This window comes from Zingiber officinale, chromosome 9B (assembly GCF_018446385.1).
Source record: "Zingiber officinale cultivar Zhangliang chromosome 9B, Zo_v1.1, whole genome shotgun sequence".
In the NCBI taxonomy this organism is placed as follows: domain Eukaryota; kingdom Viridiplantae; phylum Streptophyta; class Magnoliopsida; order Zingiberales; family Zingiberaceae; genus Zingiber; species Zingiber officinale.
The window spans coordinates 8,786,852-8,809,444 of NC_056003.1; the positions used below are offsets into that span (position 1 = coordinate 8,786,852).

The following is a 22,593-nucleotide window of genomic DNA, read 5'->3' on the forward strand; positions in this document are numbered from 1 at the left end:
AGGGTCGCCGAGCCGAGCAAGAAGCCCGCTTGGCCAAGGCGTAAGCAGCAATGATGTGAAGGAACAGTCTCAGCTGAGCACGCAAGGGAGTGGAAGCTTGTCGGTCGAACCGATATCCACGCCCGGTCGGACCGATGCCTGCCGAGCTGATGGACTCTCGGCTCAGGGAAAAAGAGACAAGGACAAGGACAAGGGAACATCTTCTGACAGCAAGCATGTTCGATGACCAGGCCATACGCAGAATCCGACGATGGAAGGTTCTGCTGTCCCATCAGAGACGTGCTCGTACTATAGCAGTATGGTGTCAGGCAAGCTCCTCTGACAAGCTCATACTGAGGTATGGTAAAAAGACACGTGTTCGCCTCGGTATGTATGCATAAGCCTCTTCGCAGCTCTATATAAGAGCTCCCAGACTTCGTGATGTGCGTAGATTATATACTCTTTTATGCATGTTTTTACGCACATTTACATACTTTGAGCATGCTTGATCTATGCATTTTTATACTTCCAGCTTTCCTTTTAGCATATTTACTCTTTTGGTTCGGAGATCTGCTTTTTGTGCATTTTCTGTACACAGGAGTCGATTTGGTGAAGAATCTACATCTTTGGGCATGCATTGGAGGAAACGAAGGGAGAAAGCACCGGGCCGTGTACCTCACATGGCCATGCACTGGGATGGAGCTCGGGCCGTGTGGAGTTTGGCACCAACAGAAGAGGAAGATGACATGGCCGTGTGAACCTCGCACGGCCGTGTCAAGATTTGAAGCCAGCCAGAAGCCTTACCGTGTGGATCTACACGGCCGTGTGAGACTTCCAGAGACCAAGCGGTGGGTGCACCACACTGCTGTAGCATTTCCAGAGCGAGGGTTCGGCCGGTGGAGTCACACTGCAGTAGTGCAGGCGAGAGGGAATCGACATGGCCGTGTGAATCTCACACGGTCGTGAGGGCCGTGTGGCGCCCGATTCCCTCCTCTATTTAAACCCTTCTTCATGAATTGAAAGGGGATCTCTCCCCCTTTGGGAGAAAGCAAGATTTGGTGGTTTCCTCCCATTCTTGGGAGGATTTCTGGGCAATTCTAAGGGAGATCTCGATGATTTCGACTCCGGAGCGTGGATTGGATCCGAAGACGAAGCTTCTTTGTAGATAAGTTTTCTCTTTCTCCCTTTTCTTGGTTTCTTGGATTGGGGGATTCAAGGAATGCTTGTAATCTCTATTTCTTTGGGTTTTCTTCCTCGATTCATGGAGTAGATATGGTATTCTAGGATTAAGGGAGTATTTGTATGATGGATTGATGTAATCTCTTATGGATTTGCCATTTTCTTGTTTCAATGACATTATCTTGCTTGTATCAATTAGATCTTGAATGATTGATGGTGGTTTGCGTTTAATTCTCATTCTGGATTGATTGTTTGGATTTCTTATGGACTTGGTAAAGATAAACTCTCACTCGATCATCCGAGGGATCCACGTGACAGGTGCAAGCCCGTGTAAGGACGTTTGAGAGATAATCTTGAAGAGGAAATAGGAATATTCAAGAGAGTAGGATGGATTCTATGATTAGATTCTTGTATCTTTATAGATTAATAAGTTGTGGGCTTCTATGTTGATATCCGAGGAAGGCATAGTAATAGGTGCGCTTCTGTGTAAGGACAACGTAGGTTCATGTCTAATTAATCCTATTTAGATACATTTCTCAGTCCTTAGCCGGTTGTCTATTGCAAGAGGGAACCGGCAACTTTCTACATGTTTGGAAATTGAGGAATAAGAATTGGTGAACCATTTACATTCAAGAAATCTTACAAAGAAACCGAAACTCCTAGAATCTCCCTTTATCATAACCCAAAACACTAAACTCTTGTTTGTTGATCTCTAATATTAGATTTGTTTACCTTTACTTTGCTTTTGAAACGATTGGATAGTTGTTTAGCTAATTCGCATTGAGACATTTCTAGTGCTTATTCCAGTCCCTGTGAATACGATAATCTTTTATATTACTTGCGACATTTCCGTACACTTGCGGAGCGTAACAAGTTTTTGGCGCCGTTGCCGGGGACTGCGCTATAACATTAGGAATTATCAATTGAGTTAGACTAAACATAATTTTTCTTTTTTTCTTTTGATTTGCATAGTTATAACTAATTGTTAGAATTCTGTTTTCGTAAGTTTTTCCTTTCTTGAATAACATTCTTGACAACTCTTTTTGTTGGAATTCTAATTCTAATTCTAACTTTGCATTCTTGATTTCTAGTACTCTAATATAACTTTTCTCTATTTTCTCTTTTGATCTTGTTTCTTTCTTCTTTTCTTTTGTAAACATATCTTGCAATTTTTAGCATATGAATTATTCTAGACATTTTTTATTTTTCTTTTATCTTTTCTTTCTTGTTTTCATTACGCACTTTCTTTCTTGCAATTTAAATTCTGCATTTGCTTTCTTGCTTTTCATATTGCATTTTATTTCTTGTTTTTTATTCTTGATAATTTTCTTTTTCTTCTTGAATATCCATGAGCACTAACATGTCAAGCAGGCCCATGAGAAATTTTTCTACATCCTTTTCTGCAAGATTTTTATCTCCCATTGTGCAACCTCAAATTGAAGTAGAAAGTTTCCAACTAGACCCAGAGATAATTTTCATGATACAAGGTCACAAATTTGGAGGAGAAGTATCAGAAAGTCCTTATCTGCATCTTGAAACATTTTTAGAGATTTGTGATTTGGTGAAATGTGAAGGAGTATCAGCAAATGCAGTTCGATTGATGACATTTCCTTTCAGTATCAAGGATAAAGCAAGGACTTGGCTATATTCTCTCTGTCCTCAAAGCATCACAAGTTGGGAACAATTGGAGAAGCAATTTCTGAATCATTTTTTCCCTCCAAGTAGAACGGCGTATATGAGGAATTGCATAACAAATTTTTCTCAAGCATATGGAGAATCATTATTTGAAGTATGGGATAGATTCAAGAGTCTTCAAAGACAGTGCCCTCATCATGGTTTTGAAAAATGGTTGATTTTGCACATATTCTATGGGGGAATTTCTTTCTCAGACAAGACTTTATTGGATTCATCAGCTGGAGGTTCTTTTATGGACAAAAGTGTAGATGAAGCTTATTCGTTAATTGATCAAGTGACATTGAACCTCCATGAATGGTCGAACAAAAGTTGGATGGAATTTCCCTTAGATATTCAAGAAGTGCAAGCCATAAATGTAAGAGAGCCTGTCGAACAAAATGAAATTCAACCACCTAAAAATGTTAAAATTCACAAGTCACAGAGTGAGGAGTTCAAACATTTGGGGGCAAAGCTTGATAGTATTGTTTCAAAATGGTTTAAAGAAGATCCCCCTCCTACACAGTCAAGATCCAATGAAAAGTGTGATGATGTTGGGTTGAGAAGTGGAAAAAATCATGAAGAACTTCTGAAGAACGACATGTTTAGAATTGAGGAGAAGAATAATAGAAGATCACAAGAACTCAGTTCCATTTCTCTGGGAAGTTTCCAAAGGCCAGAAGTACCGCGCAGTCCCCGGCAACGATTAATCACACCAACATTAGATAAGCAAGTTGGACCTCCTCCAAAAGCTCAAAGGGAATTTGGGAAAAAGGGAGTTCAGTCTTTCCCAGGACCTTCACTAAGGGTTCCTTTTCCACAAAGGTTAGTGGGGGTCAATGAAAATAAAGACTTCGGCAAATCCTGTGACACTAATATGGTTGAGTGTAGATTTTTGAATATATATGAAGATGAAGATTTTTCAGATGAGGATTTTATTGATAATGTAGTGGTAAATAAGTTTTCAGATCTATCTCAAAATTTTATAAGGTGTTATAGTGACATCGAATTTTCAGATGATGAATGTGATGTGGTAGATCAACTTAAAACTGCAAGTGAAGTTATTGATCCTCTTGTTATTGATTCTCCTATTGAGGACATAGATGTTGGTCTATTTTTTGATGTATGTGTTGATGATGATGATATGGAAGAATGTGTAGGGATCTGTGTTGTGGAAGCAGCATCTCAAGGATCACCACCTTTGTCAAGACAACCCTTATGGTGCGTTTGGTTCAAGTCATCATGTATAACCTTGGTTATGTGATTACCAGGTAATCACATAACTAAGGTTATAAAGAATAAAACATAACCAAATGTTGTTTGGTTCAACTTAGGTAATGCAACAAAAACTTGTTTGTTTGAAGGTTTTAATGAATACCCTAGTTTAATATTTTACCGTATTATCCTCAGTTACAAAACCAACTATATATATAATAATAATAATAATAATAATAATATTATTATTATTATTATTATTATTATTATTATTATTATTATTATTATTTATTTTTTATGCTTTTTTACTTTTCTTTTTCCTGTATATTTTTTTACTTTTTTATGTGTTTTTTTATTTTTTTATGTTTTTATATTTTTATATTTTTATATTATTTATATTTTTATTTTTTTTATTTTTTTACATTTTTTTAATTTTAATTTTTATTTATTTATTTTATTTTAAAATTTAATTTTTTTTTATTTTTAAAAAAAAATTTAAAATTTTTCAAATTTTTTAAAATTTTTCATATTTTTTAAAAATTTTTCAAATTTTTTAAAAATTTTCATATTTTTTTGAATTTTTGAATTTTTTAATTTTTTTTTTTTAAAAAAATAAATTTTAAAATTTTTTAAACATTTTTTTATTTTTAAATATTTTTTTACATTTTTTTCTCTTTTTTTCATGTTTTTTCTTATCGGAGGGTATTTTTGGTAAAAAAAATTCGTTAACCCCGGAATCAAGGAAAACCTTAGTTTTATGAGGTTTTCCAATTCCGGGCAGCATGACCCTTTTGCTCACGTGTCGGGCATGGAACATTACTCGGGAATCATCGAATACCTAAACCAAACAAGGTTTTTGTTGATAACCTTAGATGGATAACCTAGGTTATCAAGAATAACCCCGAACCAAACGCACCCTTAGAGGTTTTAAGAATTGATCATGTTGTGGAACAATGTGTAGGGACTTATACAGAGCTAGTAGAGTCTCGAGAATCACCATCATTGATATCATCAACACCTAAGCTAGAGCCAGAACCATCATTTGATTCAGAGGAAGTCACATCTACATGTTTAGAAATTTCAGGTATTTCTCAACAAAGTAAGGTTAGTATTTCTTGTGATCTTTTGGAAAACTTTATGGAGGTACCTATAATTGACTTTGTTGGATGTGATTCAGTTTTTATTACTTATTCATCTTATCTTGATATGGTTCTAGCTCTATACTATATAACATGCTTGTGGGAGATTTGTTTTTCTTTTGGATGTGCAGATTTCACATGGGCCAATAATTGGAAGCTCAATCTGAACCGTCTTCGACCACCTGAAAAAATTTCCAAGAAGACGAAGATGGAGAGAATTATACTTTACTTTGTAGCTCCTTTGATGAAAGCTCCCTCCATAATAAGAGCCCTTGGTAGGAGGGTTCTAAAATATCTTACCCCTCCAAGAGCAAGATTTAGATGAATCTAATGAGGTGGTCGAGCTAATGACCTTAAACAAGCGCTTCTTGGGAGGCAACCCAAGTTCATTTTCCTTATTTTCTTTTATGTCTTTAGTTCTCTCTTTATAATAAACATGTATCCTCTACTTAATTTTTCTTGTCTATCTTATTGTTGTAGAATTCAAAGTTGTGGAGGAATGTGAGTATTGGATGGAGGAGTATCTTTAAAAACATGAACGTCAACCATTTGGAGCTCATCACTTGAGATTTCGCAAAGGAGGTGGTGGATCTAGTGGAGACAAAGAGAAGGAGCCATCAAGAGACAAAGGAAAACAACCAGTGAAGGGCAAAGGCAAAAGGACTTCACGCGACGAAGGTAATGACAATGAATTCAATATTGTGTTCAGAAATGATGATCAAGTAACTAGATTTGCAATTCTTGTCAATAGAAAGATAGTGTGTACTAGATATATGGACCCAACTGTTCTTGATATGCTTGGAATTAGGGAAGATGTAGATTTGATGATTGGGTTTTTGGATTGGAGTGATATTATGTACACACATTTGCCTACATATCCTTGTCTTGTTTTGGAATTTTTAAGTTCATTGGATGTCCATTTTACTAATGAAGATGATTATTATGGAAAAATCTCTTTTAGATTAATGAATCAAGAATTTCTATGGGCATTTAGTGACTTTAATTCTTGTTTTGGAATAACCACCGGTAGCCCTCGTAGGTTTGACCCAAGGTTTAATTGGAATCATTTTTGGAATGCAATAACTGGGTTAGATCAACCTTATGAGCCTTCAAGAGCTAAGGCCTCCCATATGCAAAACCCCATCTTTAGGTATCTACATAGAGTCATGAGTAAAACTATTTTTGGTAGGGGAGAGAGTGATGGGGTGGTTAAGAAGATAGAGCTTTATGCTTTATGGGCTATGCTTTATAAGGTTGAATTTGACTCTGGTTTTCATTTTGTTCAAACCTTATTGAGATCAGCTAGGGCATCATCGGGATCAATTGTTTTTGGTGGTTTGATTACCCGAATAGCTTGTAATTTAAATCTTGATGTTGATGGGTTGGAAATAATTCATGGTAATGACATGATTGACATTGATACATGTCTTGCTATGAAAATGATCGTTCGGGATGAGAATGGTTTCGCGTTTCCTAGGAGGAGTGGTTTTCCTTTACCACTTCCTTTTCCTGAACGAACTACTATTCGTAACCGGGCTAATTGGGTAATTTCTGAGTTAGATTTTGAGGATAACCCTTCTATACCTGGAGACACTGAGCCACATAATGAACCCTCGTCATCTGGACATACGCAGCCTTCTAGTTTTATGGAGCCTGCTAGGCATTCTTTTGCATATGGCACAGGATCTTCTAGGTTTGATTTTTCAGATTTTCGTACGTCTCTAGAATCACTTCATGAGAAGCAAGATTCCCAACGAAAAATGTTGGAGGGGCGCTTCTCTTTATCTGATGATCAGTTTAGGGAGGTACAAAATCATTTTCAGTTTACGAGGAATTTTCAGGGTCAAGTGGCTGAGTTTGTGCAGAATTATGATACTGATCAGGCTAGGATGAGAGATTTTATGTAGAACATGACGCTTACTAGCCAACAAGTTGATGCTTTATATGAGTATCATAGATCTTTGGGTGAGATTCCAGGTTTTCCTAGTTTTCCTATTGGCCAACCACGTCGTAGACCTCCTTTCCCTCGTCCACCTCCACCTCCTCCACCATACTGATTTCATCGGGACGATGAAAAGTTTAAGTCTGGGGGGGTGTCATGTATTGTTTAGTTTGGTCTTCAGTTTTTAGTTTTTGATTAGTTTTTCATGTTGGTTCTTATTTTCATTGCTTGTTGCTTTATTTTACTTGTTTTTGAAATAATCATGGCAAAAATTTTTTTTGAGAACATCAAATCTTCACTTATATGCTTTCTTGGATTCAAGTGAAATGTTAGCACGATTATTGTCTCGATTCATGATGTTCGCATGATGCTACTAGTAAACTTTGTGTAGTTCTTTTTTCTATCTTGGGAAGCATTAATAAGCTAAGAATCTTATGGTGATGAGTTTTAGTTTTGGTTCAACCTTAAGGATTTTATCTTCACTACACTTGTGCTTGATGCTTGAATAGTTGATGTCATTGAAATAGTCATGATTCATCTTGTTTGCTTAGTACTTGGTTTCCATGGTGATTTCTCAACTTTCATTTTGGTTACTGGATGAGGCTCAAATCATTAAAGCTCATTTGGAAAAATCAAAATATCCCAACATGTGTGCTAAAAGTACATTTGTGAATAAGTTTTGCACAATGCAAACACTTATAAAAAAAAAAAAAGGATATAAAAAACAGTTGTCATGAGTGGAATCTAGCAAGTCACCCCTTTGAGACCGAGTTAGGTTACTGGGGAAATGACTGTTTAGCTTCTCTTGAGATTGAGCACACCTTTAAGACCTTGGGTTAGTTGAGAAATATGAACCAAGTGAATGGTAAGTAAGTGCCTATCACTGGTTACTTGTCTTTCACTGGAAACATTAGGAATTCAAATTTGATGACGACTTGACTAGGACATGGATTGAAACTTGAAGGGTGTTGAGTTACTTTTACACTGTGCACAAGATTCTTATGCTTGAACCATACTTTACTTGTTTCCATGATCATGCTTGTTAATGAAACTTTTTGATAGAATTAGGAAAGTGCACTAGGTTTTATGAATGTGTTGTAGAACATATGAATTTAGATCGCAGCATTTTGCTAGACAAGAAGTTTAAGTCATGGGCTGATGTGCGTAGATTATATACTCTTTTATGCATGTTTTTATGCACATTTACATACTTTGAGCATGCTTGATCTATGCATTTTTATACTTCCAGCTTTCCTTTTAGCATATTTACTCTTTTGGTTCGGAGATCTGCTTTTTGTGCATTTTCTGTACACAGGAGTCGATTTGGTGAAGAATCTACATCTTTGGGCATGCATTGGAGGAAACGAAGGGAGAAAGCACCGGGCCGTGTACCTCACACGGCCCTGCACTGGTATGGAGCTCGGGCCGTGTGGAGTTTGGCACCAACAGAAGAGGAAGATGACATGGCCGTGTGAACCTCGCACGGCCGTGTCAAGATTTGAAGCCAACCAGAGCAGAAGCCTTACATGGCCGTGTGGATCTACACGGCCGTGTGAGACTTCCAGAGACCAAGCAGGCTGTGGTCGTGTGCACCACACGGCCGTGTAGCATTTCCAGAGAGCAGAAGGGTTCTGGCCGTGTGGAGTCACACGACCGTGCAGGTTTGGCAGAGAGGGAACTGGACATGGCCGTGTGAATCTCACACGGCCGTGTCACGGGGCCGTGTGGCGCCCGATTCCCTCCTCTATTTAAACCCTTCTTCATGAATTGAAAGGGGATCTCTCCCCCTTTGGGAGAAAGCAAGATTTGGTGGTTTCCTCCCATTCTTGGGAGGATTTCTGGGCAATTCTAAGGGAGATCTCGACGATTTCGACTCCGGAGCGTGGATTGGATCCGAAGACGAAGCTTCTTTGTAGATAAGTTTTCTCTTTCTCCCTTTTCTTGGTTTCTTGGATTGGGGGATTCAAGGAATGCTTGTAATCTCTATTTCTTCGGGTTTTCTTCCTCGATTCATGGAGTAGATCTGGTATTCTAGGATTAAGGGAGTATTTGTATGATGGATTGATGTAATCTCTTATGAATTTGCCATTTTCTTATTTCAATGACATTATCTTTCTTGTATCAATTAGATCTTGAATGATTGATGGTGGTTTGCGCTTAATTCTCATTCTGGATTGATTGTTTGGATTTCTTATGGACTTGGTAAAGATAAACTCTCACTCGATCATCCGAGGGATCCACGTGACAGGTGCAAGCCCGTGTAAGGACGTTTGAGAGATAATCTTGAAGAGGAAATAGGAATATTCAAGAGAGTAGGATGGATTCTATGATTAGATTCTTGTATCTTTATAGATTAATAAGTTGTGGGCTTCTATGTTGATATCCGAGGAAGGCATAGTAATAGGTGCGCTTCTGTGTAAGGACAACGTAGGTTCATGTCTAATTAATCCTATTTAGATACATTTCTCAGTCCTTAGCCGGTTGTCTATTGCAAGAGGGAACCGGCAACTTTCTACATGTTTGGAAATTGAGGAATAAGAATTGGTGAACCATTTACATTCAAGAAATCTTACAAAGAAACCGAAACTCCTAGAATCTCCCTTTATCATAACCCAAAACACTAAACTCTTGTTTGTTGATCTCTAATATTAGATTTGTTTACCTTTACTTTGCTTTTGAAACGATTGGATAGTTGTTTAGCTAATTCGCATTGAGACATTTCTAGTGCTTATTCCAGTCCCTGTGGATACGATAATCTTTTATATTACTTGCGACATTTCCGTACACTTGCGGAGCGTAACACTTCGCCGGAGGTACGCAATCACACCATCTCTGATATTGGAAGCCACTTCATAGTTTCCTCTTGCCTGACTTGAGCGTCGGAGGGTCGTCGCCGGGAACCCCTTCCTGGCCCGACTTCTTTGTAGGTCCGCCGGAGCTCCATACGGCCAGTCAGAGATCCACGTCACCGGTTCGGAGATCGCAACGTGCCCAGAGTCTATCGACTCAGCGTTCGGACAGGATCAGCGACCAACTGAGAATCTGAGTGAATAAGTACTTTTGTGGCTCTAACATGTCGTGCTGCCTGTAAGTCGACTATCAAGGCTTCATACTCGACTTCGTTGTTGGTGGCCCGATATGTTGGTTGCTACTCGGAAAACCTATAGGTTCCACTGTACAAAAATTTTGTACAAAGGTCTGAACCTTTTCCTAGCTACCATGTGTTCTTTTAAATTAAATTTTGGATCGCCTGCGGAACTTAACACGTTTGATCCAAAACTTAATCTATTTGTTCTTTTAGGTTTTGACTTGGATCTCCTGCGGAACTTAACACGTTCGACCCAAGTCTCCTTAAGTTATTAATTCCATTAAATATTAATTTCCATAAAAGGTTCCCAGTACTGACGTGGCGAGGCACATGGCCTTCTTGGATATGGGAGCAACCACCACCGACTAGACAAAACCTTTAATAGAAAGCTAATATTTAATTTCCTAAAATAACTTTAGGTTAACCAAAGAGAACAATCAAATCACAAGGAAAAGAAAGAAACAAAAGAACACAACATCGAAAAACATATTCGAAATACTAGAACGTAAGCCTCTTGTATTTGATATTATTTCCATAAATAACTAGCATGATGCGGAAAAAAACTACTAGTTATACCTTCTAGAAAGACCTCTTGATCTTCTACCGTATTCCTCTTCTAACCTCGGACGTTGTGTGGGCAACGATCTTCCAAGATGAGAAACCACCAACCACCTTCTTCTCCTCCAAGCAAGGTTCGGCCACAAAGGAAAACTTCACCAAGGAGAAAAACCAAAATACTAACCAAGCTCCAAGAGATGCTAGCTTCCTCTCCTTCTTCTTCTTCTTCTCCTAGTAGTATCCGGCCACCACAAGAGCTCCAAGGGAATAGAGATGTTCGGCCACCACAAGAAGAAGAGAGGGAAAGGGTGTTGGCCGGCCACACCAAAGAATAAGAGAGGGAGAGAAATAATAAGGGTTATCTCATGAAGGCACCCTCACCCCTTCTTTTATATTCCTTGGCCTAGGCAAATTAGGAAATTTAATTACAATAAAATTTCCTCAATTTCCTTGACATGATTTAATTTAGAAAAATAAAATAAATTTTCCAAATCAAACTTCAATGGCCGGCCACAATCAAAAGGAGCAAATTAAGAGAGTTTCAATCAACAAATTAAAACTTCCTAATTTGTTTCCGGAAATTTTAAAAAATAAAATTTCTCTTTAAAAATCTCTTCATGGTTAATAAAAGGAAATTTCTATAATTTTAATTTTATTAACATGTGAATAATTTTAAAGAGAAAATAAAACATCTCTCCAATCTACAAATAAGGAAAGAGATCTAATCTCTTTCTTTAATCTTTTGTAGATCTTTTACAAGAGAGATATTTTAATTTTAATTCTCTTTAAATTATATCTTCCACATAATAATAAAAATTAAAATTAAATTTCTTTTTTAATTTAATTTGGCCGGCCCCACTAGCTTGGGTTCAAGCTAGGGCCGGCCACCCAAAATCATACCTAGGCAGGCCCTAGCTTGTTCCCAAGCTAGCTTGGCCGGCCCCTATTGGGTGGGTATAGAAGGTGGGTATAGGTGGGTATAGAACTCTACAAATAAGAGGCTACGATAGGGACCGAGAGGAGGAATTGGTTTTGGTCTCCCGATAAAATTAAGCATCCCGTGTCCGCCCCGAACACACAATTTTATCAATGATAATTCATTCCACTAGAGAACTATCATTGAACTACCGTACCAATCCCAAATTACATTTTTGGGCTCCTTCTTATTATGAGTGTGTTAGTCTCCCTGTGTTTAAGATATCGAATGTCCACTAATTAAGTGAGTTACTGACAACTCATTTAATTAATATCTAAGTCCAAGAGTAGTACCACTCAACCTTATTATCATGTCGGACTAAGTCCACCTGCAGGGTTTAACATGACAATCTTTATGAGCTCCTCTTGAGGACATTATCAACCTAGTATCTCTAGGACACAGTTTCCTTCTATAATCAACAACACACACTATAAGTGATACCATTTCCCAACTTATCGAGTTTATTGATTCATCGAACTAAATCTCACCCATTGATAAATTAAAGAAATAAATATCAAACATATGTGCTTGTTATTATATTAGGATTAAGAGCACACACTTCCATAATAACTGAGGTCTTTGTTCCTTTATAAAGTCAGTATAAAAGAAACGACCTCTAATGGTCCTACTCAATACACTCTGAGTGTACTAGTGTAATTATATAGTCAAGATAAACTAATACCTAATTACACTACGACCTTCTAATGGTTTGTTCCTTTCCATTTTAGTCGTGAGCTACTGTTTATAATTTATAAGGTACTGATAACATCATCTTCTGTATGTGACCCCACATACTATGTTATCCACAATATAAATTAAATGAACAACTACAAACAAATGTAGACAATTAGACCAAATGTGATTCTTTATTCATAATGAATGTTTACAAAGCTTAGGCTTTCAGTATACACTCCAACACGATAGTCCAACCGAACGGAAAGTTATACCTGGTCTTCCCGTTGTGAGATGAGCAGAACGTCGATCCTGCTACCTTGTCGAGTGGGCAAACCATCAATATATATTCTCCAAGTTGCTGCTGGCTCGGCGTTCTGGACCTCTGTGACCAAATCAGCCAAGGCCCGAGCTTTGATAGTCGTTCGAGGTTGATATTCAATATCGACATATATTCTCCAAGTTGTTGCTGGCTCGGCGTTCTGGACCCCTGTGACGAAATCAGCCAAGACCTAAGTTTTGATAGTCGTTCGGGGTTGATATTGAATATCAAACTCGTTTAACTCGGTTGCCCATTTAATTAGCCATCCGGACACCTCTGGGTTTAGGAGAACTCTTCCCAAGATACTGTTAGTCAACACGATGATCGGATGGGCGAGGAAGTACAGGCAGAATCTTTGAGCGGTTGACACCAGCGCATAAGCCAATTTTTCAAGACAGGTGTAGCGGGACTCTGTATCTTATAATATATGGATTAGAAAATACACGGACTGCTATTCAGGGCCATTCTGTTTTACTAATGCCAAGCCAGCCACATACTCGGTGGCCAACAGATAGATCTAGAGCGACTCCCCAGCGCTTGGCTTAGCTAACAAGGAGTTAAGATACTCCTTGAGCTCTTCCAACACTCGGTCACACTCCGCGTCCCACTGGAATTTTTTCACTCGGCGCAACACCTTGAAAATGGCAGGCTCCGATCGAATGACTTGGATATGAATCTAGACAGTGTGGTGATCCGTCCGGTCAGTCGTTGGACCTCCTTCAAGCTGCGAGCCGGGGGCATGTCTTGTAGTGCCTTCAGTTTGCTCGGATTCACCTCGATACCCCGTTCGGTGATGATATATCCGAAGAAACATCCACTCTTGCCGCCGAACAGACACTTGCTCGGGTTCAGCTTCATTTCGTATCTCCTCAAGGTTCGACATGTTTCTTCGATATCTGCACACAAATCAGCAGCTCGGACTAACTTTATTAATATGTCGTCGACGTATACATCTAAGTTGCGGCTGATCTGCTTGCGAAACACCTTATTCATTAGCCTCTGGTAGATGGCACCAGCGTTCTTCAGTCCGAATGGCATGACATTGTAGCATAACGTTCCATCAGCCATGATAAAGCTAACCTTTTCCTAATCTTCTTTGGCGAGCAACACTTGGTGGTAGCCTTGATACGCATCAAGCATGCAGATCAGCTCACAACCTGCTGTAGAGTCCACCATTTGGTCTATCCTGGGTAGCGGATAGAAATCCTTCGGACACACCTTATTTAGATTGCGAAAGTCGATGCATACTCGTCATTTGTTACCTGGCCTAGAGACCAGCACGACTTAGCGAGCCAGCTTGGAAACTGGACTTCCCGAATGTAAGGAAATTGTATAATTGGCAATTATCGCTCGGATGACCAGTGCATCGCTGTAAGGAAATTCCACTCCCTCTAAATCTCTAGGGCCGAAATTGATTTCAAGTCTTTCAGCTTTCTCCCTGCTGCAGCCAATAGTGTGGATCTCGAGTCGCCGAGCATACGACTTCCTTGCTCGGTTAGAATCTTCGTCGGTCGGGCCACCGACGATCATTCCTATCTCTCCCCGAGCAGTGTTACTCCGGTTCTCTTCCTCCCATGTCGACGGTTGGTTCCGCTCGGCAAAGACTCAGGCGAGACTTTGATTGCTCCCATGTTGAGGCCGATGGTCGAGTGGTTCGGTTGTTGTCCTTTCTTCCTCCCTTCGGACGGTTGATCGACACCTTTGTAGCCGATCAGGTTATGGGGATCGACGACGATATCTTTGTGGGGACGGCCTGCTAGCTGCCAGGTCGTAGCAATCCCGGGTGTTGTACGTCGTCGACTGGTGAAAGGAGCAAAACATCAGCGTCCACATCTTGCCTGTTGCTGCCTTTGGACAAGCGGCCATCACATGTTGCACGACATGTGTCTTGGGCTCGTGTGATGGGGCTCCTCCTGATCGAGGCCGCTAGATGCTCCTGCAAGCTCAGTTGGCATCTCCTTTTTCCTTGCCGCTTGAGCTTCTTCCATGTTGATGTATTTGTTGACCTTCTTTTGTAGGTGGCCAAAGTCCCTCGGCGATCTCCGAATGAGCGACCGGAAGAACTCTCCTTCGGTGAGCCCTTGGGTGAAGGCATTCACCAATACGTCCGAGGAGACCGACGGGATGTCCATCGCCACTTGATTGAAGCGCTGAATATAGGCCCTCAATATCTCTCTAGGCCCCTGCTTTAGTAAGAATAGATTCACACTTGTCTTCTGGTAGCGGCGACTACTAGCAAAGTGATGCAGGAAGCCCGCTCGGAATTCTTTGAAGCTATGGATCGAGTTGCTTGGTAATCGTTTAAACCAACATTGCACTGATCCAACTAGTGTAGTCAGGAAGATTCGGTATTTCACCCCATCCGTGTACTGGTGAAGTGTGATTGTGTTATCAAACTTGGCCCAGTGGTCGTCGGGGTCGGTCGCTCCATTATATTCCCCGATCGTCAGTGGAGTGTAATGCTTCAGCAGAGGGTCATTTAGAATCCCCTCTGAAAACTACTGATTGACCCGCTCGGGTGAATCATCCTCTTTGGGTGCCTTCTTTTTCCTTGTGTCTCGAGCGGGTGCCTCATTCGAGGAAGATCCCCGATCTCTATCCGCTCGGCTCCTTTCTTCTGCTGGAATCCATAACAGTGCTCAGTGGTATGGGACTGATGACTTCTCCATAGGTGCCGATCGGCTTTTTGTTCGGTTCCCGAGTGGAAATTTATTCCACTTGGTCTCCTTGCTCATCCTGGCAACCTACCGCTGAGGCTGCAAGCTCCTGTGCTTGGCGTTCGTCCAGTGCCTATTGGCGCTTGGCCAGCGCCTATTGTTGCTGTTGTTCCACTATCTTCGCCGCTCAGGCATGTATCAGCGTGTCGAGCTCTTCTTGCATCGACGTCACCGTTGTGAATCGTTTAGCGTCTTCCATCTTCTCGTTCGGATGCAGGTTACGATTCCCACAGGTGCTGCCAAATGATCCTGTCCGAAAGCGTGAAACTGGAAAGTCGGGGATGTGGCAGCTCGCTGACTGGATGAAGATCTCACTCCTCTCTCCAAAATAAACCAAACTAGGGAAAGGGTCCCTGGCCTTGACCCTCCGACGCTTAAGTTAGAAACAATAGTAGGAAGAGAAATTAAAAATAATAGAGATAGAGATGAATCTTGCCTTTCTTCATTCCTAGCATACTTTTTTATACCTTTCCTAGTGACCCGCCATTTTTCCCTATTTAATGATATTAATTATCGACAAAAGGCACCTTTGTCTTGTCTTTTTCGCATTCAATGTTAGATGGAGTGTTCTCTTTTGTTTTCTCTTCCTCTTATTAAGTATTCGTCTTTTTCTCTTTTATTACTTTATCAGTTCATTATTAATATGTACAATGTCAATGTCATACCCCGAACCAGACGGGTGACCCGCTCGGCCCACTCTCCTACCGACCGGGTTGACCGAACACTGATTCATCCAGATGGCCAATCGGACAGTGATTCCTCCAATCGACTGTTGTAGTCACTTCTCGCTGAGGTCGGCTTGGCTTAAGCCATGGAGTTGATCATCTTAATTTTAACTTATACCGTGACAATTGACCCATACCAAACAGACTCTTCTTTATCGCCGCTCCAATAGATTTGAGTTCTTGTTTTTAAACACAAGTAAGCATGCATTATCAACAATTCAGTAATATAAAAGTAAATAATTCAAATAACAGGAGAGTCCCTTTGCTCCTCCTTGCTGAGACTACATATATATACTAGGTAACATTAGTAGTTGACCAATTCAGGTCTTTGTACATCAAATCTATATCAACTATATATATCGCTCAGTCCACCAATAAGTAATTAAGCTTCGGTGGCTTAGCTCAGTACCTCGCCAAAATTCTACCATTTCTATATGAACTGAGAACTGAGAACTGAGAACTGAGAACTGAGTGGGGAAACATTACAATAACTTAGAGGGGTATGCCCTAGTATTAGTGGTAAACCACTCAAAGTATGCAATTTATTTGTATTAGTATTCCGCACGCAGCCCTCCATTGGTCTAAAATGTGGCTGCTCAAAAGTTCTCTTTGTGGAAGTCGAACTTTGTGCTGGTCTTGTGGGAAAAATCGTACGCCAGCTCGCGTAGTTCTTTCGTCAGAGTTGGAGCTCCACAGTAGAACACGCCTGCAGTCGCACAAATTAATCTTCAGCGTTAAGCTTAAAATCCAATACTTCACTGAAAGTGACCTTGATCAATAAACTTATCTAACATTGTGATGCGCCATTAATACTACACAAGTTGTTTTTTTTCCCTGATAAACCACTTTAGATGTTTGTTAAAGCGCACCATATGACTTATGTTGCTTTAAAACATTTATTATTCGGTTGTTAGATTCAATGCTAGTTTACCAAATTCATTTAGATATGAAAGATAGTGGGAAAGGTGACGTACCAATTCGCTTATCGCGGTGTTTGAGCGCGATGCGCTTGTACACTGTCCGCCAATTGGGGCGGGCGAAGTGCGACTTGACCCGAGTGCCCGAGACGACGTCCAAGCCGTGCTTGGCGTGGTTGAGGGACTGCAACATAGCGATGAGGGCGGAGCGCACGTCGCCCTCCTCGTACACGCTGGTGCAGTAGTTGTGGAGTTCGATCACCCCCTTCTTGTCCGTTTCTGCCACCTCGTTCATCACTCCCCGGAACCATTCGAACGACCCCTGCTCCCGCGTCACCCAGTAGAAGTAGGCCCGCCGCGTCTTGAACGACGACGCTGCCGACGTCGACACCGAGGCCGACCTCTTGTGCGAGCTGCCGCTCTCGATGTTGCCGTCATCGTAAATGTCGTCGTCAGCCAGTCCCAGGGCCTCCAATTCCTTCATGTTGTTGACGATGTCCTTGACGATGCTGATGAAGGGCGTGGCCCCGATGCCCAGCCCCACCAGCAGTACCACTTCGTACTGCTTGTAGTCTTGGGCTGGCGCTCCATAAGGCCCGTCAATAAGCAGCCTTGGAAAGCTATAGAATAACAGGCAATCTATAAGCACTAAGCATAGGTAATCAATGCATGTTTATTAGTAAACCCCCAAAATCACCCCTAGAAATAGAAGGAACATATCCTTGCGACCTGGGATAGAGCAAAGCATTAAAATATTACAGAGTCTCTTGAACCTTTACCTATCACTCGTATTATTTATTCCTCGATCAAAGGATTAGATAGGATAATAGGTGCGAGAGGACAAAGCCACAAAGGGCCCTTGAATTTTCTAGCAAACGGGAGAGATATATTTGGACGTCGCCTCCCCGAGATGGATGAATAAATAAAAGGATAAAATTGCATTGGGAAGAGAACTAAAATGAAGGTGTCAGTGCTGCCATGCTAGTATGCTACTATGCCCATGAGAATCAATCCATTTTCCAACGTCGTCATAAATGAGAATAAGATGGGACGGGTGCAAGTTGTCACGGCTACTCACCTTCTGCTGGCTCCATTGCTGCTGTCATCGTCGTAGTCTGCTCTCAAAAGCCCACTTTTCCCAGAAGTTGGTGGTTGACACACCTGCACACAACGCGCATCGTTTAGTAAAATCCCAATTTATGATCAACCCTTTCATGCTGATCTGCTCGATTATCATTTTGAAATACCTGGGAGAAAACTGATTTAAGCTGCCTGGTCCAGTCACCGAGTGTCCGTATGTGCACGCTGACATAATCATCTTGTGGAGCCGAGGTGATGGAGAATGGATGCCTGCCCATTTCAGTACAATTTAATCAAATATATCACTTAGCAGCAAAAGGTTTGTCATTGACAGAGTGAAAAAATATTTACCACTGAAAAGGGGAGACGGCAGCGCAGTTGACGAATATATACTGTCCACTATGGTATCTGAAGCCCGGTGGCTTGGACACATGAAGGGCCAAGACGTTGCCTGGATACACTGCAACTTTCAATATCTTCACGGCGCTGATACTCGACCTGAACGCCCTTATCAGCCGTTCACTCGCGTACAGGATAACCGGAATCGCCAGATACATCCAGGTCTGGTCAACAGATGTTTAATTAGCTAAAGCAATCATCAATGGGACAGTTTGTCTTGGCCACACGCACCGTTTTTTTGTACCACTCTTTGGTGAGGTAAAGGAAGTAGCCGTGGACGATGAGGAGAGCATAGACGACGATGAAGAGGTGGTGGGAGTACCAGAAGGCGTTGAAGCCGGTTGCACGATGGAAAGGCTTGGGCAGCTTGACGCGGCCGCGGCGGAACCACGGGGAGGCGAGGGTGAAGGCGATGGCCATGAGCACCACCATCACCAGCCCTGTCCATCCCTCCTTCCCTTTGACGAACCACCAGTAGTTGTCCGGCTTCGTGTCCCCGAAGAAGGGCTTCATCGGGACGTACTCCCTCTCCGACGTGTGCAGCAACCTAGGGAAGTCGCACGTCAAGTGCGAGATCACGTGCAGCCCCACGCCGACGGTGATACCTGCCGCGATCACCTTGTGGAAATTGAGGCTGTCGTCGAAGGGAACCGCTTTGCCGAGCTGGGTCTTGGTGCGGAGCCAAGTGATGGTGTTGCGGCAGACGGGGAGGAGGATGAGCGCCATGTTGAACTTGAGCGTCTCGGCTCCTCCCTTTGCGACGCAGACGCAGTAACCCATGACGTCGAAGACGGCGCGGCGGCGGTACTGGATGAATTTCCAAGTGAAGAGGCCAGCGCAGATGGAGAGCCAAAGCGCAATCACCCACGCCCGCTGCCAATTGTCCTCTATGAAGTACCTCGCCTGTTGGTACCATCGCCGCAGCGGGTTCGGTTCCTTCGTCGGCTTCAGCTTCTGGCTCAGCATCTGGCTCAAGTTCCGGCTGTTGGTCGTCCCTATGTTCATCGACTGATTCGGCGCTTGCAGCAGCAGCAACTCCAAGTTATATATCTGCGCGCGGAAACGAGCATTGTGGCTAATTAGCTCATTTCTAAGAACACTGATCATTCTGCTCCTCCTGCTCGTTGTTTGCCATAGCAATTAATTCAATTAGATAATTGGTTGCGAGCAATTACCTCAACGTAGCCAAGGTCATTGGGATCCAATTCTTCCATGATGAGCCGAGCATACTCCTCCGCCTGCTCTAGTATCTTTGACAACTTGTTAGCCGACGCGCTCATGGTGATGATCTGTTTCATGTTTACTCGTCAATTAAAGAGCAACTTCAATAGGGTAATCACAAAATGAAACCAGTTCTTCGTCGATTACCTCTTTGACCTCCTCTTCTGTTATTCTTCCATCCAAGTTCTTATCCACCCTGCGTATCCAAATTAGCCGATTTAGATGAAAGGGGCAACCAGTAAATTGATGAACATTGATCGCATACATGTCAAAGAAAGTTTGGAGCCTGGAATCGAAACTTTGGTCGGTGATTTGATCCCAAAACTCGGTCAGCTCAGCCTTAGTGATCATGTCCCCGGTGATATTTCTTCTCCTCGACAACGCGTCGAACAGCTCTCCTGCGAACTCCGTCGATTCCTTCATGCCTAATAAATTTCATTTCATAGCTTCATTACTAGTTTCAGAATGGGTTTAGTAAGCGAAATTGAGGCAGGAATGTTACCTATGCACTGGCCGAAGAGGGACCGGTGAAGTAATCCGTCGACGGCGAGTTCGTTGAAGCGCTTGTCGACCGCCGTCCAGCCGGTGGCGCCGTCAGTCCTGGCGATGAACTTGAGCCCCTTGAGCGCGTGCGCCGCTGCCGATTTAGTCCGGTCGAACTTCCCCGCAGCCGGCCGCTTCGTCACCGACGCCAACCGCCGGAGTTCCTGCGACACCTGCCGAATCCGCGACGACGCGTTCCTCATCACCGACGACCCAAACGACGCCGACCGCTTCTCGAGCGTCCGCGCCAGCAGCGACACCTCGGAATCCTCCGCATCCCCGGCGGCCGCCGGCTTCACGCAGTGCACCGCCACCGAATCGTCGCGCACGTCGAGGGTGATCTCAACGTAGGCCTCGTCGTCGCCGCCTGCGGAGGCAGCGGAAGAGGAGGTGGAGGCGGAGGACGGGAGATTAAACCGGGCGCTCTTCCGGCTGCCGCGCTTGCTGAGCGGGCCGCTGACGACCACCCGCTCTCCCCCGACGCCCTCCGCCTGGATCGTGTCCGACGATCGGTAGCCATCGTCGTCAACCCCCATGCTCTGCATCCGAATCGCAGATCTGCACCCCCGCAGCCGGAGGTTCGAAGTCAAAGGAACAGCCCGACCAGATCGGAAATCCTCTACAACACTAGCTAGCTGCTTAACGATCAACGAGAACGTCCATATAAATAGCCGGTGGAAAGGTGAACACTTTTTCCATTTTGCAGATTACGGAACGTGATTCAATCGGAAGGAAGGAAGGAAGGAAGGAGGGCAGAGCAGTGGGGTCGGCGATACTGCCGGAGAGCCCATTTGACTGACTCTGCAAACAGTGGCAAGAAGCAATCGATGAGCTCAATCAACGCCGTGATATTTTTTAAAATTACCTAGGAGTTGTTGGGCTCCAATTGGGCCCGTCCAATTAAAAAAATTTGTACGGTTAAGGTTTACCCTATTATTAGCTCCAGTGGAAATAAGCTTTATATTTTTAAGTTTCTTTAACATAAATGTTATTTAAAGACATTTTTTCAAATAATTTATAATCAAACTTATTAATTAATTAATTAATTATATATTAAATATTTATTAAGTGAAATATTAAATTTGCATGTGGAAATATTTGATTCATTGATATATTGTCATTATCTGAGCGGTGATTAAGTGTGGAAAGCCAAGGTGATGTCGCTCCACAGCTGCAACCTGTGATCGAGGAGGACACATTCAAATAAGGTTTGAATTTGTGAACGAGCCACGCGTTTGCTGTTTGTCGATTGAAAACAATGGACACCAGCCTAGTTTTCGAAAGAAAAAGAAAAAGCGTTCTCGATCACAATTCTCTTCTTCTCTCTCTCTCTCGTCTAGTTTTCTCGTTTTCATATTTTTGATTTTTTTTTATTATTGCAATTAATGAATGGGTTCGGCGGCCTGCGCGTTCGTTTGGATTCCAAAATTAGAAATATTGGTCGGATTAGACATGTGAACTATTGACTCCGGTTTAACTGGTGGGACGGCGGTCGCAGTTATCATCAACGGATTTAAGTGGTTGCAGGCCCAAAATTCTTCAAATGCGGTAATTATTCAATTTGTTCATCTGAATAGTTTTAGAATCTGACTCGTCGATTAACGGTGTGTGTTTTTTTTACAAAATCTAAATCGTACATTATGTTTGTGATCCTTACATTTTTAATCTGTCTATTTTTAGCCCTCTAACTTTTTTTAATAAATTAATCTTTAAATTTTTTTAATCTTCTAATTTTTTTCTAAACAAATCAATCATTCAATTTTTTTAATTTGTAATTCTTTTGTCAAATTTTTTAAAAAAGATTAACGGAAATTATGAAATATACTTTTTGCGTGTCTTTTAAGGAGTAAAAAGCATCCATTATTCGTACAGTATTTCCCTCTAAAAAATACGTAGGAGACCTGCTCTGTCGTCAGTCTTTTTAGAAACATGTGATGAATAAATTATAGATGGTCAATTAAAAAAATTGAAGGACAGTTAAAAACTAGACAATTAAAAAAGTTTAAAAATCGCAAAGGTAATATTTTTCCAAGGCTATACTCAAATGTATCTTTTTTGTTATCATACAAAATGTACGGAGACCTGTCTGAATGCATTTTCGCAAGCGAATGCTTGACCAGACAGCAAAGCAGGAGACACTTTTGTCACATGCATAATTATGCGATGGAAATGATAGAAAGTTAGGGGGCGTTTGGCACGTGTGTTTTTTATTTTTATTTTTTAGAAAACGTGTGTTTTCTGAAAAATGAT

At 41.7% G+C, this 22,593-nt stretch overlaps 1 protein-coding gene and 1 non-coding gene across 2 annotated transcripts; both read right to left on the bottom strand.

Annotated features, from left to right (window-relative positions):
* Nucleotides 1-2,891: 2,891 nt before the first annotated feature.
* Nucleotides 2,892-2,997, bottom strand: LOC122025846. The gene has a single exon (XR_006123871.1). It is a non-coding gene; the product is annotated as a small nucleolar RNA R71 (small nucleolar RNA).
* A 13,389-nt stretch (nt 2,998-16,386) lies between these two features.
* Nucleotides 16,387-21,145, bottom strand: LOC122022614 (respiratory burst oxidase homolog protein C-like). The gene is made up of 10 exons (XM_042580647.1): nt 20,303-21,145; nt 20,066-20,225; nt 19,948-19,996; nt 19,755-19,868; nt 18,811-19,629; nt 18,532-18,743; nt 18,348-18,450; nt 18,179-18,261; nt 17,158-17,720; nt 16,387-16,889 (listed from the first exon to the last, which is right to left on the bottom strand). Exons 1-10 carry the CDS (start codon nt 20,886-20,888, stop codon nt 16,780-16,782), a joined length of 2,799 nt encoding a protein of 932 aa, XP_042436581.1. The 5' UTR covers nt 20,889-21,145; the 3' UTR covers nt 16,387-16,779.
* Between the last annotated feature and the right edge of the window lie 1,448 nt (nt 21,146-22,593).